At 35.5% G+C, this 19638-nt stretch overlaps 1 protein-coding gene across 1 annotated transcript in view; it reads left to right on the plus strand.

Moving 5' to 3' along the window:
- The window catches only part of CFAP47 (cilia and flagella associated protein 47), a gene marked incomplete at both ends in the record, with an annotated part of 486291 nt that overhangs the window by 388574 nt on the left and 78079 nt on the right, over positions 1-19638 (plus strand). Inside the window, 2 exons of the mRNA XM_079765682.1 lie at positions 3932-4040; positions 12182-12338. Of these exons, the coding sequence (XP_079621808.1) occupies positions 3932-4040; positions 12182-12338 (266 nt within the window). The remainder of the gene's footprint in view (positions 1-3931; positions 4041-12181; positions 12339-19638) is intronic.

Raw genomic sequence — 19638 nt, forward strand, 5'->3', positions numbered from 1 at the left:
CTAAGCACACCAAAAGAGTGTTTTATTCTCCTAATACCAAATCTTCAGCCAAAACCTCACTGAAAGTGATTTATTAAGGAGTGATCCAAGTTAGAAAAATCAGTAAGAGAAGAGGGAAAGCAGATAAGAAAAGGGAAGAAGCTCAGCAAGGGTATGATTTCAAGTACAGTCTGAGATTTTATCTGATCCTGCAGAAAGTCCTGGAGCGTAAATCACATCTCAGAATTGGTCTTGTCATGATGACAAGATGCTGGGATTTTGAACTCCCATACTAGTCACTATAACAGTCCTTAGGATGAGCTATAAGCTCCCAGATACTTCTCCTGTAAGGTTGAGAAGGCTCCAGGACCCAAGGGTAATCATCTGAAGGTCTCAGATGGAAGATGAACAGTAAGAATTCAGAAGTTGGGTGATGGGGGCAGAGAGCTGGTAAAAATCTTCTAGAGCAGTGGTTCTCAACCTACCTAATGTCGCGACCCTTTAATACAGTTCCTCATGTTGTGGTGACCCCCAACCATAAAATTATTTTCGTTGCTACTTCATAACTATAATTTTGCTACTGTTCCGATGGTCTTAGGTGACCCTGCTAGCGGTTCTCAACCTATGGGTCGCGACCCACAGGTTGAGAACCACTGCTGTAGAGCCTAAGACCATCGGAAAACACAGATATTTACATTACGATTCATAACAGTAGCAAAATTACAGTTATGAAGTAGCAACGAAAATAATTTTATGGTTGGGGGTCACCGCAACATGAGGAACTGTATTAAAGGGTCGCGACATTAGGTAGGCTGAGAACTGCTGTTAGAGGAACCAGGTGGGATACCAGCAGTGTCTACTACAAGTTGTTTATAAACTTATTTCTAGTTTTATATTTTTTTCTAGTTTTAAAATAAATGTTAATATATGTAAATTATATATGTATAAATAATTATTAATACATATAAAACAATTTCATGAAAATATTTGGCTCACAGTTTTACAATCATGATTTTTTTATTCCATTAAAAAGCACTAGCCTTTTCTCTTTTTAGTTTCTTGTTATTTTTTAACATGTTTTTTAAAAATAATTTATTTTTCTCTAAGTCATACTGTGTATAATTAAAATACATGATATTTAAAGATGTTTGGTGGTAACTATTTTTTTAACCAGACTTGTCTTGGGTCCTTATCCTCTTCAAAGTTTGCAGTTTTTCATTGTACCCAGTGTCCTTAAAATTCTTAATATGTTGGTATGGCTCTGTTTTCACACATTTTTTCCAGGTATTTGAGGTCTCTTTCAATATGGAAACAAATGATGTAATTTTTGTTTCTGGAAATCTCGAGTTATGCCATCTCTCTATTTTCTCTCTTCTCTCTCTCTACATCTATGTTTTGGATTTAGAACTTGGGGACTATTTTAATAATGTTCATACTTTTTTTGCATTCTCTCCCAACATTTGTATTTTTGCATTTAGAAAGATTTGTTCAGTTTTATATTCCAATCTTTTTTTTAAAATTTCTTTATTGATTATGGTATCACATATTTGTCCTCATTCCCCCATTCCTATCCCACACCCCTCCCCACACATGCCCCCACCCCGCTGTTGTCCTTAACCGCTGGTTTGGCTCAGTGGATAGAGCGTCGGCCTGTGGACTGAAGGGTCCCAGGTTCAATTCCAGTCAAGGGCATGTGCCTTGGTTTCGGGCACATCCCCAGTGGCGGGGGAGGGGTGGGTGCAGGAGGCAGCTGATCAATGTTTCTCTCTCAGCGATGTTTCTAATTCTCTATCCCTCTCCCTTCCTCTCTGTAAAAAATCAATAAAATATATTTTTTAAAAAATTCCAATCTTTTTATTGAATTTTCATGTCAGCTATCAACATCCAAGACCATTTTTTGTTTTTGTTTGTGTTAAGATGCTTCTTTTGTTTGTTTTAAAAATGTAATGTTCTCTTCTTATTTCATGTTTGTAATATCTTCTCTCTATCCCTTAAGGTATGAATGATCATTTTAAGAAGCCATGGACTTTATCTTAATGTTTTTGTTTTTTCCTGTTAGAAACTTTATCTGATGCTTATTTTACTCCTATTTATATGTGAGGCTCTAAATTGATAGTTAGGCCTCATTGACCTCTTCATGTTGTTCTGTGTGCTATTCTTCATTTGTTTTCTTCACTTGAAAAAAATATTCCTTTTTATTGTTGACTAAAGGCCTGATGCATGAAATTTGTGCATGGGTAGGGTCCCTAGGCCTGGCCGGCAATCAGGGCCAATCTGTGGGGTGACCGGCAGGGCGATCGGAGGCTCCCCATTGGCACCCACCTTGGCTGGCCTGAGGCCTGCGGGCTGGGGGCAACTCCTGCATTGAGCATATGCCCCCTGATGGTCAGTGTGCATCATGGCAACTGGTCTTTCCACCAGTCGTTCTGTAGTTTGGTTGATTTGCATATTAGGCTTTTATTATATAGGATGGACCTTTTTCCAGGTTTTGTCTAATCTGAAAAAATATTGTTTATAACACTATATGCTTTTGTTGCACATTTGTGCTCATTTCTATTATGTAAACATAGTTTAAATTTATTGGTTAATGACAAAGAATTTGAAATTGATTGTACTTTTTTACACTCCTACTAGCCACACATGAATTATATTTGCTTCATATCCTCAAAGCCATAGGTATTATAAAACTAGTTTTAACCATTCTGGTGCATATGAAGTGGTACCTCAATGCACTTTTAATTTGCATTTTCCTCATGATTAATGAGGTTGACTCCCTGGTCATATATTTATAGACCATTTTGATAGTCTTTTCTTTCAATTACAGTTTACATTCACTATTATTTTGTATTAGTTTCAGGTGTACAGCACAGTGGCTGGACAGTTCTGGTTTTCATAGTGTCTGTACCAATCTGCATTTCATCAACAGTGTGTGAATGTTCCCTCTTCTCCACATTCTCACCAATACATATCTTACTTTAAAAAAGTATTTATCCTAACAGGTGTGAGGTGATAGCTCAGTGTGGTTTTGATTTGCTCTATATGAAAAGGCATTAGAAATGATGGTGAATTGAGAATTATGAACCTTCTTGATTATTATTTGCTTTGACCATAAATACCAGCCACATTGGGGGGGGGCAGGTTTATTTCATCATCAGTTTGTATTTTCTTGATGTAATGGACAGAACTTTGTTAATTTGTTACTCTTTGTTATTATTTGTATACTATGTTAACTTTTTTGTCTGGATTTAACAGTTATAAAGTAATTTGTAAACATTGCTCCTAAAACTGGAATATGTTTCAGTATCCAATATGTAGATACTATTGGTGTAAAAAAAAAAAAAGAAAGGGAATCAGGGATTATCTAATTTAGCAAAATATCATTAGTTAATATTTGATGATTCTTATTTTGAAACTCATACAAGTTGTATTAGCTTCATAGGCCTGCCATAACAAGTACTATAAACCGAGTGGCTTAAGATAACATAACTTTATTGTCTCACAGTTTTGGAGGCTAGAAGATTGAAATCAAGGTTTCAGGAGGACCATGCTTCTTCTGAGACCAGTAAGGGAGAATCTTTCCTTGCCTCTTCTGGCTTCTGGTGCTTTCATGCAACCCTTGATGTTCCTTACCTTATGGATGCATTGCTCCAATCTCCACCTTCACTGTCATATGGCTATCTTCTCATGTATCTTCATATCATCTTCAAATAGGGACAGCAGTCATACTGGATTAAGGGCAACTCTACTCCAGTATGACCTCATTTTAACTAATAACATTTGCTACAACCCAATTTCTAAATAAGGTCACACTCTGAGGTATTGGGAGTTAGGACTTAAATTTATCTTTCTGCAGCATGCAATTCAACCCATACCAGGTAATAGTAATCAAGTTTATAAAATTAACATTGAACAAGTTTATGAACAAGGTTACTAGCTTTGTTTTTCTTTCTAGGTTTATCATTCAGAACTTTCCTTTAGTTAATCCTACACATGAAACCTTAGAATTGCAAGTAAGAAACAGTAATCCTGATAATTTTGTCCTGGATTCTCATAAATTACCAGTAAGTATATCCAGAAAGCCAAATATCCTATCACTACCAGAACATTTTCCAATTCCGGTTTTGGGACACTGTGGGATATTAGCATTTCAATTATTAATGAGGTTTCAAATGTCTAAAATTTAAAAATGGAATTTCTATAAATGTATATCCCCAATTTTAATTTATCAAAAAAATAATGTTTATATACATTTTTGAAATTATATATGCCAGATTTGTGTTATCACTGAATTCTAAATAAATTGTGCTTTATTTGTGACCATTTTGGTAATCAGTTTTTGTGGTAGGTTATCAGTAATGTGATTTTGACTCAACAGTCATGCTGTGTTTCCAGGATCCCAAAAGGCCAGTTCCTTTCCAGCATACCACCCCTCCCCCACTTTCAGATAGTGCTGACAGCTCTTCCCCTCTCCTCCTTTCTCTGCCCCATTTTCCCATTCCTTGGTCCCTGGAAGAGATTAGAGCCTCTCAATGAGCCTCAATCACTTTTTTTCCTCCCCCACTAACAAAATAAGATCTGAACGTTCAGCATCAGTATCTACATTTCCAAAGAATATATCAAATATGTCAGTGAATATCAAAACCATGCTTTCAGGTAAGTTTCAAAATAATCATTGCAATAGATAATTCTCTTCAGAGGACCTCACAGTGAATCATGAAGCCCTACTAAGTAGATATGGTATTTAAATAAAGGCTTTTACTATTTGCCTTTTAATGATTGTTTCAACATTTCTAATGTGATTTTTTAATCTATATCATAATACATACCTATCTCTCATCAATCACTGGTTGCCAACTAACAATATCATGATGTGAAATTAGTAATGAACTGTCATAATGTGTCAAATTAGATATCACTATTATTTTGCTAAATTTTATATATATATATATATATATATATATATATATATATATATATGGTAATCTTTAAAAAGTTATGTTAAAATATACACATACTTATATTACTTAATACTGTATTTTCCATAAATTAAAATGGAATGGAATGTTCAGGATATAATTGAAAAATAAGGAAATTTCTTATTAGAAAGTGCTTTTTGTTGTTGTTGTTTATTGTTTTATTTTTTTTTAATCCTCACCCGAGGATATGTTTATTGATTTTAGAGAGAGTATAAGTGGAAGACAGAGAGTGGGGGAGGGGGGATATTGATGTGAGAGAGAAACATTGATTGGTTGCCTTCAGTATGCAGCAATCTAATCCACAACCTAGGTATGTGCCCTGATCAGAAATCAGCCTGGCAACCTTTTGGTGTATGGGACAGTGCTACAATAAACTGAGCCACTGGGCCAAGGCGAAACTGGTGTTTTTATATCCTTTATATCACTACTTTTACAGAAGAATGTAAACTGTGGTCCAAGGGAAAACAAATACAATATATTGCAGATGCCAACTTTATTACATAACTAGAGGCCCGGTGCACAAAATGCATGCACTGGGGGTGTCCCTCAGCCTAGCCTGCACCCTCTCCAATCTGGGACCCCTTGGGGGATGTCTGACTGCCAGTTTAGGCCCAATCCCACAGGACCTAAACCGGCAGTCTGACATCCCTCTCACAATTCTGAACTGCTGGCTCTCAACCACTCACCTGCCTGCCTGCCTGATTGCCCCTAACCGCTTCTGCCTGCCTGTCTGATCACCCTCTAACCACTTGCCTGCCAGCCTGATTGACACCTAACTGCTCCCTTGCCAGCCCAATTACCCCCAACTGCCCTCCCCTTCAGGCCTGGTTCCCCCCAACTGCCCTCCACTGCAGGCCCGGTTGCCCCCAACTGTCCTCCCCTGCCAGCCATCTTGTGGTGGCCATATTGTGACCACATGGGGACAGCCATCTTGTGACCACATGGGGGTGGCCATCTTGTGCAAGGGTGTGATGGTCAATTTGCATATCACCTCTTTATTATATATGATGCAGAATATGGACTCTGCTTTAATATTTCCAACTGTGTCTTTATAGTCCATTCATTTTGATACATTTATCAAATATTAAGTATTTAAAAAGCAACTAATTTCAATATAATGAAATGACCCAAAAATATACTTATAAATTTACTAAAAATAATATTATATATTGTAGAACAAATTAGGAAAACACATGAATGTTAATGGTAGTAAATGAAAAGAATGTACATATAACTTCACTTATGGTTTTGTTGCATAGTACTCATGTTTATACAAGTAGGGATTTTAAAATATTCATTATAGCCCATTAATGCTTCAATAAATAAGCATAGGTTGATTACCAAGGCAAATAATGATATAAAAAACTTGCTTTCCTCCAATGATATATTATGATTTTTTTAAAATACAGAAGTTGAAAGAATAATACAGTGCACAAACTTATACCTTCTGCTTTGGTTCTTATATTAATGGTTTACCATATATATTTCTTTTTTTTCCTTTTACTCTTATTTAAATGGGACATTTTCCATTTAATTTTATTTTTTAATTATATTTTACTTTCAATATTATTTTGTATTGGTTTCAGGTGTATGGCATAGTGGTTAGATGATCCTATACTTTACAAAGTGTTCCTCCCAATATTTCAAGTACCCAACTGACACCATACATACTTATTGCAATATTATTGATTATATTCCCTATGCTGTACTTTATTTACATCTTTTTGGGGGGTTAACTACCAATTTATACTTCTTAATCCCTTCACTATTTAATTTGAAGGTAAGTTGTACCATGCTATTTCAACACTAAATACTTCAGATTATAGTTCTTAAGTGTATATTAATCTCCAACATCATCTAGTATCCTGTTCAAATTTCAGTTTATTGACTTGCCACAAGACTCTTCCTCTTGAGCTAGGATCCAGTGTAATAAGCTCACACATTGGAATTGGTTGTCATCATGACACTTGCTTACAATGAAATGTTTTTAAGTTTCTCAAAGATTTTATATTTACACACCATATACAGTATACACACAAATAAGTTTAGTGTAATTTACTGCAGTTAAATTCCAACCAATGGTGTTTATCTTTCTTTCCTTGAGAACATTGGAAATTCATTTTTTCAGCTAATTTTAGGTAAAAATAAAGGAATTTTATTGAATTACTGCTTGGTTGTATAAACTACCTCAGTCTTCACCATATATATTTATAGAAGAGGAATTTGAAGACAGAAATACTAAAATACTTAAGCCATGTAGTTAGTACTAGAGTTAAAATCAAATTTAATGAAGTATTATATATTTTTTCCAATGAAATAGATTATTTATATCATATATATATATATATATATATATATATATATATATATATCCTGTATGTATAGAGAAACGTTTTTCATATTTGCTAAATTTAACAAATATATGAAATGCAAATTTTTTTGCTAAGGTAGATCCTAAAATTAATTTACACTCCTTAAATGTTCATTAACTAATAACCTCCAAATATTTGAAGTATCAGAGAACCAGTCTGAGATAAAAATATTTGCTGTAGATAAACCACACTTATACATCATAAGGATATAATGCTGTTCAAAATATAAAGTTAAGCCTGTATATGGATTCCGTTGTCATCAGAGTTTGTTGAGAACAAAGTGCTATATTTAACAAGGATTGAATGACACTGCTAAATTGCCATTTTACTTTTTCAAAAATTATCTGGCAAAATAAATTAGTGGAAAAATAATTGATTTATTTTTCAGATTTGTGCCACTCTTTCTATTATTCTGTAAGTGTTGATATTAAATACCATATTATTCATAGTGTAGCATTTTGTTTACATGAGATACTCAGTTCCTCACTATGTTGTGATGAAGTATCTCACTAACAACCTCTAAAGAAGTAATAAACTGATACTGTTCAGAATCAAGTTATTCTAGCAGGTCACACCTTGAGTGTGCATGTGATAGAACAAAGAAGAAAACTTCATGGTACACTAAAGAAGTTTGACTTACATCCATGCTTATAATCAGTTCATTTCTTTTGACATCACCAAGGCTACAAGTTAGGTGCCCAGTGTTTGTCTTGTATCTTAGAATGGACAATAAACTATGGGTCTTAAATTAAATGCATATTTCTATTATGGGAGACATTAACTCAGGTTAAAAAATTAATTTAGATTTCCTTACATAGAGTGACTAACTCTATGTGATCATTGTCTGGGGAAAGGCCATGATACAAGCACTATTAAACAGTGTTTACCAGCAGATGTTTTACCAATATTTGTCAAACAAGCATACTGAGATTGGATAGTGTACAAGGCAATATCTTGATCACACAAATATCAACCCAGAATATATCTAGTGCACAAAGATGCTGATTCAAAAAAAGTACTAATTGCTTTGTTTCTCTTTTTATTCTTTCTAAATTTACACAGCTGATCATACTTCCTCGCTCCACAGAAAGGATACGTGTTCGCTTTTGTCCTTCTGCTCTTGGAAGAGCTAGTCAGCAAGCTACTCTTACCTTCTACTGTGCTCAGGTATGATAGAGTATTCTTAGTCCAAGTCAAGTTAATTAAATTTTAAAGTCAACAAATAAGTAAATCTTATTCATCCAGTTGACATCTTTTGCAAGCAGAATAAGCTTATTATAAACTATTAATGAACTTTTGGAAATATAATATACATCATGCATGTGCAAGCATCTAAAAGAGGCATTTTTTATGTTCTTAGATTGCTTGAGTGAAGGAGAATATACACCCAGATTTTAAAATATATGTATTTTTATGTAAATACCAAATTGCTGTCATTTATGTTAATTTTCTGACTTGGGTTTCATTACCCAAATTTTCATGAACTTAAATATAAACTGTAGAAAATGTTATCTTGCAAATATCATGTTATTTTTTCACTTTATTTCAACTGTACAGAATTCTTGCATAATAATATTTTTTCTGAATAATAATAATTTTTAAAAACAAAAATTGTTAATCATTTTTTAAGCATCTCTAAGTTTGTTGTATGCCATGCTTAGTTATCTCAGTTCATTCTCACCATAGTCCTAAGGTGAAAAGATTATTAACCACATTTTACAGATCAGGAAACTGAGACATAGAAATAAAGATCAGGTAGCTTGTAAGAGGTTGAACAGAAACCTCAACCCAGGATGTCTGGCTTCAGCCCATTTTCATGACTATTTTTACAACTACCTACAGATTGCCAATTGATTAAAACTCTCTTACTGCCAATGAAAACTTTACATAACATTTTACATTTATTATTATTTTGTACTTTTTCAAGTGTTGATGGGGAGGAAAGTAAATGGATATTGAAACTTTAAATCCTAAGGGGCACCACGGAACCTGACATCTGAGAGGCAGTGGAATCCCATATAATACTTGGGTCCCAATGTCAGTGCAAGACTTGTGTGTGACTGAAGTATCCTCTTTTCTAAAACAATGTGTAACTTATCTTTAGGAAAAAAAAATTGAGGCTATTAAATTTCCTATATGATTAGTGATTTATACGTGACCTGAAGCAGTACTATGGAAGTATGTGTGCCTCAGAAATATTAAAGAAAACAAATAGTAATCCTTTTTCTACAGAAGGGAAAGTACAGTGGAGATTATATTAATTTATAAAAATAATTTTAAGAAGGCACACTTTTAAATAATTGTTTCATAGCAGGTTTAGCCCCTTCATCTTAATTATTGGGGACAATTTAGTAGCTTGTATTTCTGATGGAAATTATATCTGCTCAAGGATAATCAGGCACATTAGCAGGGCAATTACCAGTTCTCCATCTTAATAGCTTTAGAAATTCCTAGCCAGGACATTGAATGTGAAATACTTAATCAAACACAAAGAACTCAGACAAGTAATGAACTCAAGCCTTTTATAAATCAATTTTACATTGGTGCTTGATTTCAGCATCTCCAAGTTGTAGCAAATCTCCAAGAATTTATCTGTGGTTAGACTTCCGCCCATCATTCATTCATCTTTTCAGCTACAGGGTCCAAGACCCAGACCCCTACAACCTTTTAAATGTATTACTCTAACCTTTCTGATTGGTTTGCCTTTTCTTTTTCTTTTTTTATCCCTTTTTTTTCCTATCTCTGAATCATTCGAGTCTTCCTCTTTCATTTAATTTATCCAGTCATCCTAAAGTATTAATTGAATGAACTTTGGAAAATATAATATACATTATGTATGTGTAGACATCTGAGAAAGATAGTTTTTTAACTAAAGTTTTAGGGTTTGCTCTTCTAAGTCTAAGAATTTGCAATTACTTTAACTTTTAAGGAAAAAGTCATGTAGATTTCTGTCCCTCTCTTGATTTCACTGATAAATACACTTGAATTGACATATACAACTGAGTAACTGATTAATAGAAAATCTAGTAATGGCAATTCTTTTAGGATAAGTTTTAAGTATTTCTAATTGTTACTCTTTGCTGAATTTAAGGAAATGGCTATAGATTTTTATTTACTTCATGGATTTCTGATTTGAATCCATATACAGAGCTCTGCATTGTCAAAATCCAATTTTAGGTGAAAGTTGATTGTCAAGATTTTGAATCCTAAGATTAATTTGGTTAGGATATCACAACTACATATATCATGAACTCATATTATGCTGCCGGATTCTGTAAATGAGATTGTGTTCCTGCCTATCAGAATAATAGGAATAGTAGTAAGCAGTAAATGTGGTAATGGGGTCTTCTAATATATTTTTGTTCGTTTTCAGTTGCTTCATTTTTATTTTCAAATAGTTGCCAGCATTTGTTTCATTTGTATTTCACTGTGTGACTCACTGCATCTAAAGGTCAGACTAGCAAAAATGAAAGAAAGAAGACAAAGTCAGAGTGGTTTTATTACCCTTCCTGTCTATGATCCTGCAACCTGTCTGTGGAAAACTTTGTTTCTTCTTAGCCAGCTCTAATGCCCTTGAGCTATATTCAGTGTGCAAGCCAGTTTTTACTATCTTTTACCTCTACTATTTTTTCCTCTCAGAAACATTGGTATTGGATCTTTAAAGGTTCTTTTTACTGTGTCTCCTTTCAAAGAAGTTTGAGATAAAGATGGGATAAGAAATGTTACTTATTATTTAATGCACATTTTTGTCGGGATACTTTTTAATTTTCCTCTCTGAACCCAAGAGAATAATTTAAGCAATGCTGGGGCAAGTGTTGTATACTAGTGTTCCATCATGGTGGAATGTAGGAGGTTTAATTTAGAAGCTCTAATACTCCAGGCCATTCGGCAAAGACATGAAAGCATGACCTTCTTGTTTTTGTACTTTGGCTCATTCCCAATGGCTCAAAGTAACCTCATATCTGTCATACAGGATTTATTTAATTAAGTAGCCAAAAATAAGTAATTTACATAAACAGTTCAAAATTTAATTTAACCCAGCCAGCCAATTACATGTAATCAAATTAGGACATCATAAGTGAAAATCTAGTGAACTTACATTTTGCAAGTAGAATCTCTAAAAGTAATACAGTCATTTGAAGATAATATGCAGACAAAACTTGCCTTTATTCATCCCTACTCAGAGACAGCTTTGTATCATTTCCTGTCCCACTTTGAAACAATCTTAAAGTAAGTTTCCCTCTTCTTACTGGAATTTAGGCTTGGAAACATCTATGTAGTTAGAGAGATTATAAACTAGGCCATTGCATTTATTGGATTTTATTTAATGACCTCTTCATTCCTTTACAACATTAGTAACATATTCAGTGCCAAACTGAATCACAGTCTGTTGTGCATACAGTTGTACACACTGCCTTTTAATGGGACATCGATCTGTGCCTCACCTTCTTTGCCTTCATGTGATCATGATAACTATGTGAGTTCCACTTAACATTCACCCTAGCATTTTGGAAACTTGGTACAATTTTTAGTACCTCGTTTGTTAGACAAGTTGACTTAAAGAAACAACAACCTTGAGCAGAAACGCAAGGTTTTTATTAAGATATCTTCTTAATGCTGCTATAAATAACCTTGTGCTCTCCTTCTTATCAGTGTAAAAACACATTGATTGATTTTTCAATAAAATCAAAAGGAATTTTAAAAAGGAGGAAAAGATAAAACAGGGCATGTTAAATATTAACAACCAAAGGTTTTTATCTGCCAAAATTTTTACATGTATTAAATTTATTAAGTATTGTGAATAAAATGTATGCAATTGTGACATATATGTTATGAATATTTATCTTTAAACAGTTTGAAGAATGGAAATTCCTCCTTTCTGGAATAGGACTATTTCCCCAGCCTCTAGAAATAGAAAGAATCACCACCTACCTTCAGCAGCTAGCATCTCTGGCTATAACTTTCAAAAATCCCACAGATGAACATGTTTTAATCGATGTCATACTAACAAGTAAGTTGTTTTTCTTATATTTTACTTATATTATTTTGTAGTTATTAATCAAATGTATTTGATCATAGAATCAACATATTAAAGAGATAGTGGACATGGTAGAGATACACTAAGAAAAATCATAAGGTATGAAAGATGAGGTATCTTGAAATCATAGGATGTAAATGGTGGAACCAGAATCAAAAATTAAAAATCTGTGTAACAAGTCAAATTCTTCTCATTTGACTTGTAAAGACAAAATGCAAATTAGTAGATTAGTAAGATTCTTCTTATTATTATTCAAATATGCCAATGCTTAGTCCTTAAAAGTTTATAGAACTTCAAGTGTTCTGATATTGTTTCCTTTCCCCATTTTCTTTATAAATAGCATATTTGGATTAAATTTTGGTTATAATCAAGCTTGTTCTCTTTTTCTTGTCAGATTGAAGATGCATGTTTTTAAATTAGATTGTTTGGAGTTTTTTTATCACTTTTTATTAAATGATCAAATAATGTGGTTCTGAAATAAAAATCAACTCATTCGTTTTCCCACATTTTAAATCTACTATTGTATATTACTAATTTTATCTTTTCAACTATTATTATTACTTCTACTAAAACTGTTACTGCTGTGATCCATTTTATATAGTTCATATGTTGAGCTAAAAGGAATACATATGTTAAGGTCTTTGATATAAATAAGCAAATTACTTTCCAGAGTAATTATATTATGGCAATTCACGCTGCCATCAGGAGTATATTACAGACACTATTTCCTGAGCCTTATAAGCCCTGACTAGTATCATTCTCCTTAATCTCCATCAATCTGATTGGAGAAAAATAGTATTTTATCATCATTGCAAATTAGTTATTTTTTGTTTAATACTGAAACTGAACACTCCTTTACCTATTAGAGTTTTCATCTCACCTCATCATCTCTTTATGCTCTTGGTATAAAATAATTAAAAAATTAAGTATATAATGTCATCTGATGTAAAATTCCCTTACGAATACTTTGGCTGTGGTAAGGAGAGACATGCCAATGTTTGCTAGCAGTTGATTGCTGGCCCAAGAAAGTCAGCATTTTAGTGTGGAAGAGACTTGAGCATGTATATCAGCAGAACAAAGAAGCCAGGACTGAGCAGGAATGAAAGCTGTAAAGGAGGTAGGGTTTAACTGATGGGCTAAGGCTCTCACAGGGCTGAGATCAGAGTTGAGGCAGAAAAAAGAGCCATGAACCAGAGGGGCAAGATAAAACAAATGTGAATATAGACAAATTGATTGGTAGTAGAAGGGCTTGGCAATTAAGAGCAGTAGATTTTTATCTCCTGAGAAATGTAGATTTTCATCTCCTGAGAAAAGGAGATGTAACAGGAGATTTGTGTAGATTTGTGATGAGATTTTCATCTCCTGAGAAAAGGAGATGTAACAGGAGATTTGAAGAGTGTCACAGTGGTTTGAAATAACTGCTAGAGGGAAAGGAAGATGCAGATAACAAAATTCAAATATAACTGTATTGCATTTGGCTGGGATTGCAAACCACACATTTAGATAGCCCCCCAAAAATATGTGTTTGTGGAGTTTCCACCAGTTATAGGACTCAGAATTACTGGTGTGAAAGCACACCAGGTTGACAGATGGATCAAACCAGGAAATGAAATGTTCAGAGTAGGTGCAGCCAAGTCATAACTATGAGAGCATTAATAAAACATATTAGATCAAGATTTTTAACATTAAAAATAAATGGTGAAATAATTTGTAGCTTCTTAATTTTCTTTAGTTGCTCCAAATTTCTTTCTGCTATTAACAGGAAAAACAGTAAGCTTGACAATTAAGATGTATTTTTCTTTTGCAGTTTAAAAGTTTCTTTTATGAAAACTCACTCTCTTGGGTAAATGCTCAGGCTCTCAGATTCTTCCTCTTCTTCTTTCAACCTGAGGAGACCAGGCACAAAGAAAGACACTGACGTACTCTTTCTCTCTTCCACTTTCTCTCTTTCCTTTATGAAAAGCTTTATCCTTTCCTTTTCCTGATGATGGAGTCTCTCTCTGTGTCATAACCTCCTCCTTTTTACTTTTGTGAACTCTTTTTTTTTTTATTAAGCTACCATGTGCATGTCTTCTTGTACTCATATTCCTTGGCAACTAGGCCTCATAATTTGGCCTGAATTGTTAAAGGGCCACAGGGAAACATGATAATATTTAACATATATGCCAAATATACTCATTAAAAAGTTACTAAATTAATACCTTCTCATTTAAATATTTGTAAATGTCTTAAAATGTTTCAAAAGATGTGAATTTTCCTGCAGATGCTACAGAATTCACAGAATCCCCTTAGGAAAGTTAATAGCAAGACTCATAATATAGTACCAAGAGGGTGCAAGAGATCTCACAGTCTTTTGGGTCCTGCTTTACTCATTTCTCTTTAGATAGATAGATAGATAGATAGATAGATAGATAGATAGATAGATATTTTTCCAAGAATGCAACATTTTTAGAGTTGCAAACTTACGATCAAACTTTCATATTGCCCTATTCTCTAACATATTTTCTTCTGTTGATATTTTGGCTATTTCCATTTTAATCACTTCTCTAAGAAGTATTGCCTTAGTTTTCAAAGAATCTTCTAATTCTATTTAATTAAACTCTATTCAATTCTTTAATTCTATTGTGTGTTGTCTTTGCATAAAGTTCATCACATGAATAGTATGCAAAGCAAGGTGTTGAAAACATTATATTTCAGGGGTCTATTCATATCTTAATCCAGGCCAACTTGCAAAGGTGAATGAGGTAGTGTGGCTAGAGAGGAGATGGACTCACACTTGGAGAATAACAGTGATGTCCCAGCACAAAGCATTAATGAGTCCTGAGAAAAGTCAATTGCTGCAGAAAAGCTCTCAAATTGTCTAGGAAACTAGGATTTGTTTTGCACCCAATATGTACCACACTTGAGCTCTGTAAACATGACTGTACCCAATCTTTTTAAAAAAATCTTGGAGTCTTTCCAGATGTGGAACCTGAAGCTTAGAAATTTCCTAAAGCCATACAAGGTGGGGCAAAAGTAGGTTTACAGTTGTGAGTATATAAAACAGTTTATTCTTGTATTACTATTTATTCATTACTCTATTATTTTCTACACAAACAACTGTAAACCTACTTTTGTTCTACCCTGTATAATGAGTAAGTGATGGAACAGGGTCTTGAACTCATCATGTTGAGCTGTCTTCTCCAGAACCATCTAACTGTCATTCTAAATTGTCTGCCTGATCCATATATACTTAGATTTCCCTTCTTGGCCTCCTTGTTCAGCCTGGACATGCACCCTTGATCACTGACTGGTATCCTTGAAATCATTTCCACAATCCTCTCTCATCAGTAATTATGCCCTGCACTCCAGCCCTCTGCTCTGAAGTTTTCACCCTTCTTAATAAAGGTGGAAAAGGGGAAGATAATTATGAATGAGAAGCAAAGATCTGAGTTAAAACATTAGAAATTAGGGCCTGGTGTATGCATCAAGAATTTAAGACACATCTTCATTATATCTATGTGTGTGCTCTTGCTTGTATAACAATATTCCAAACCTGCTAAATTGTGTGCATGTCAATGGCAGGGGTTATATTAACTAACTAGAGGCCCGGTGTAGAAATTCATGCAGTCGGGGGGGAGGGGGTCTCCTCAGCCCAGATTGTGAGAGTGGGCAGGCCAGACTTAGGGGACCCCACTGGTGCATGATAGGGCTGGGGAGGGACATGGGAAGTTGGCCAGATGGGGAGGGACCACGAGAGGGCTCTAGGGCATGTCTGGCCCATCTCGCTCAGTCCCAATCAGCTGGACCCCAGCAGCAAGCTAACCTACCAGTCAGAGCATCTGCCCCCTGGTGGTCAGTGCATATCATAGAGACTGGTCTACCGGTCAACTGTCTGCCCCTGGTGGTAAGTGCAAATCATAGCTAGCAGTTGAGCGGCCTTAGCATATCATTAGCATATTATGCTTTGATTGGTTGAATGGACGACCTGACACTTAGCATATTAGGCTTTTATTATATAGGATAGCTTTATTCTTACCTAAATGAGTAGTTCAATGTTAGAATATATGTTGATAAAGCAGGAGTTGAATATTTAGTCACTGACTATTTAATGAGCATCTATTTTGTGCTGAAAACTGTCACATGCACATTTCAAAACTACCTGTATTTGTAATATACATACATATATACATTGTATTTTGATTTTTGTGTGGTATTCTACATGTGAAATACCACTATGGATTATGTACCTAAAAGTTGCATATATTAGTTGGTACATGCAAAGTTTTGATTACTTTTCTACTAAAATATCTGTAGTATTGAGATTATTCAATCTTTTTATTTAATCCAAACTTAAATATGATATTAGTGATTTTATTCAAATGTTTAAATACAAGTGGTTTCTTTTCCAGACATCAGTAGTTGTTTAATTAAAATTATTGGGGTGACATTGGTTAATAAGCTTATATAGGTTTCAAATGTATAATTCTATGGCACATGAGCTTTACATTGCATTGTGTAGTTTTATTGAAGAGCAAAATAAAATAAATTAAGGATAAAGGTATTCATGCCAATCAACACAATATATTAGTTTTATAAACATCAACTTTCATTTTGTGGGTTGACACATGTAAACATTGTACTATATTAAGCTGTTGTTTACTCGGTTAATTATAACCTTGGTTTTCACTAGCAGTAAAATAATAAAGCATACACTATAGCATAGTTATAAGTTAATCACACCTGCAGGACATAGAGAGGCACTACTTAGTGTATTTGATTTTACATGTTAGAATTAGTTTATGAAAATCTTGTTCCTGGAGGCCCTCTGAATCTTAACTAAAGTATCTCCAGAGCTGAATAAATATTGATGTTAAATATGTAGTGATCATTGTAAACTGCCAGTCAAAGTGTGCATAACTTTATACATAAGAAGAGAGATAAATAGATGTAAGAAGTCCCACACTCTCAAAATCTCTCCCAAATTCAGACAATCAGCTATTTCAATATTTGAATGAATAAGTAAGCAGCATTGGGAGATTGGAGATTAGTAGGTCGGGAATTTGAAGTATCAAATATAATAACAGTCTCTTTATATCTTAGTTTCTCTTTTTTCCAACCCAGGATCCAATCAAGGATCATGCACTGTATTTGGTTATCAGATCTCTTAAATCTCATTTAATCTAAAGGTCCCCTCCTACCTTGTTCTGTCTTTTAGGATATTGGCATTTTGAAGAGTCCAGGCCAGTTGTCTTATAGAATACTAGAAGCCCGGTGCACGAAATTTGTGCACGGCGGGGGGTTGTCCCTCAGCCCAGCCTGTACCCTCTCCAATCTGGGACTCCTGGAGAGATGTCCGACTGCCCGTTTAGGCCCGATCCCACCAGGATCAGGCCTAAACGGGCAGTCGGACATCCCTCTCACAATCCAGGACTGCTGGCTCCCAACTGCTTGCCTGCCTGCCTTCCTGATTGCCCCTAACCGCTTCTGCCTGCCAGCCTGATCACCCCCTAACCACTCCACTGCCAGCCTGGTTGATGCTTAACTGCTCCCCTGCCAGCCTGTTTGCCCCCAACTTCCCTCCTCTGCCAGCCTGGTCACCCCTAACTGCCCTCTCCTGCAGGGTTGATCACCTCCAACTGCCCTCCCTTGCAAACCTGGTCCCTCTCAACTGCCCTCCCTTGCAGGCCTGGTCCCTCACAACTGCCCTCCCTTGCAGGCCGGGTGCCTCCCAACTGCTCTCTCCTGCTGGCCATCTTGTGGTGGCCATCTTGTGTCCACATGGGGGCAGGATCTTTGACCACATGGAGGCAGCTATATTGTGTGTTGCAGTGATGATCAATCTGTATATTACTCTTTTATTAGATAGGATAGAGGCCTGGTACAGGGGTGGGGGCCAGCTGGTTTGCCCTGAAGGGCATCCCGGATCAGGGTGGGGTTCCCTTGGGGCGTGGGGCGGCCTGAGCGAGGGGCCTGTGGTGGTTTGCAGGCCATCCACGCACCCTGGCGACCCAAGAGGAGGCCCTGGTATCTGGAATTTATTTTCCTTCTACAATTGAAACTTTGTAGCCTGGAGTGGAGCCAAGCCTGCTGTTCCCTTCGGGGCGGCAGCCATTTCTGTGGCAGTTAATTCACCTTCTACAATTGAAATTTTGTTGCCTTAAGCAGGTGGGCCCGGCCAGGGTGTGCGGAAAGCTTTGCTTCCCCTGTTGCCGCCGGCAACCCTGGCCTGCTCTTTCAAGCTCCATTCTGCCACCATTTGTTTGAATTTGTTTACCTTCTATAATTGAAACTTTGTAGCTTGGTAGCTTGAGTGGAGGCTTAGGCCTGCAACGGCTGGCAGAAAGCTTGGCTTCCTCTGTTACCTGGGAAACCTTGCTCTCTGTGGCTGTAGCAATCTTGGATTGGGGTTAATTTGCATACTTGCTCTGATTGGCTGGTGGGCGTGGCTTGGCTGGTGGGCGTGGTTTGTGTAGCGGAGTGGTGGTTAATTTGCATATTACCATTTTATTAGAGAAGATTTCACATTGTGGATTTCCTTGTTGTTTCTTCATTTTTTCAAGTTCAAACTAAGCATTTTGGTAATACCATATAGGAGATGTGTATTTCTCATTGTAACACATCAGGAGACACCAAATGTCAGTCCCATTATGGGGAAGCTAAGTTTAATCACTTGGTTAAGGTCAGGTCTTCCAGATTGTTTGGTATAGTGTAAAGGTCATCTTTTTTCCTTATAACTAATAATAAATAATTTTGGGGGTGATAAATTGAGACAATATGAATACCCTCCTGCCTTATAACCTTTCCTAGATGGTTTTAGTATCTTTTGTTTCCCTACCAATATTAATTATTATGTCTATTATCCTTGCTGATTTTATTAGCATGGATATATATATATATAAAATCTCCATATATAGAGAAAAAAATACCTTTTTCCTCCCCTTCCCCCATGAGTACAGACTCATGGATCATTTTTTTTTAATCTTTTACATCTCAGCTTTTCTTATTTTCAAATACTCATCACACTATCACATTTGACTATAGAGTATTCAATGTATAAAATATGTGGCTATCTAAATTCAGAAGACACAAGCTTTGTGACCTTGGTCAAAGAATTTCTATTTGGGGGCCTTCTGTATTTCCTAACACAATGGGAGGTCTCTAAGGTTGCTTCCAGCCAATGATTCTAGATTCTTTGATTACTGAATGAGCATTGTCTGATGGCCCACTCTATTCAGGGTAGGCTACTTGATCCCTTTGTATAAAAGTGTCATTGTCACTATATTTTGGGGTA

This window comes from Cnephaeus nilssonii (assembly GCF_951640355.1).
Source record: "Cnephaeus nilssonii genome assembly, chromosome: X".
NCBI lineage: Eukaryota > Metazoa > Chordata > Mammalia > Chiroptera > Vespertilionidae > Cnephaeus > Cnephaeus nilssonii.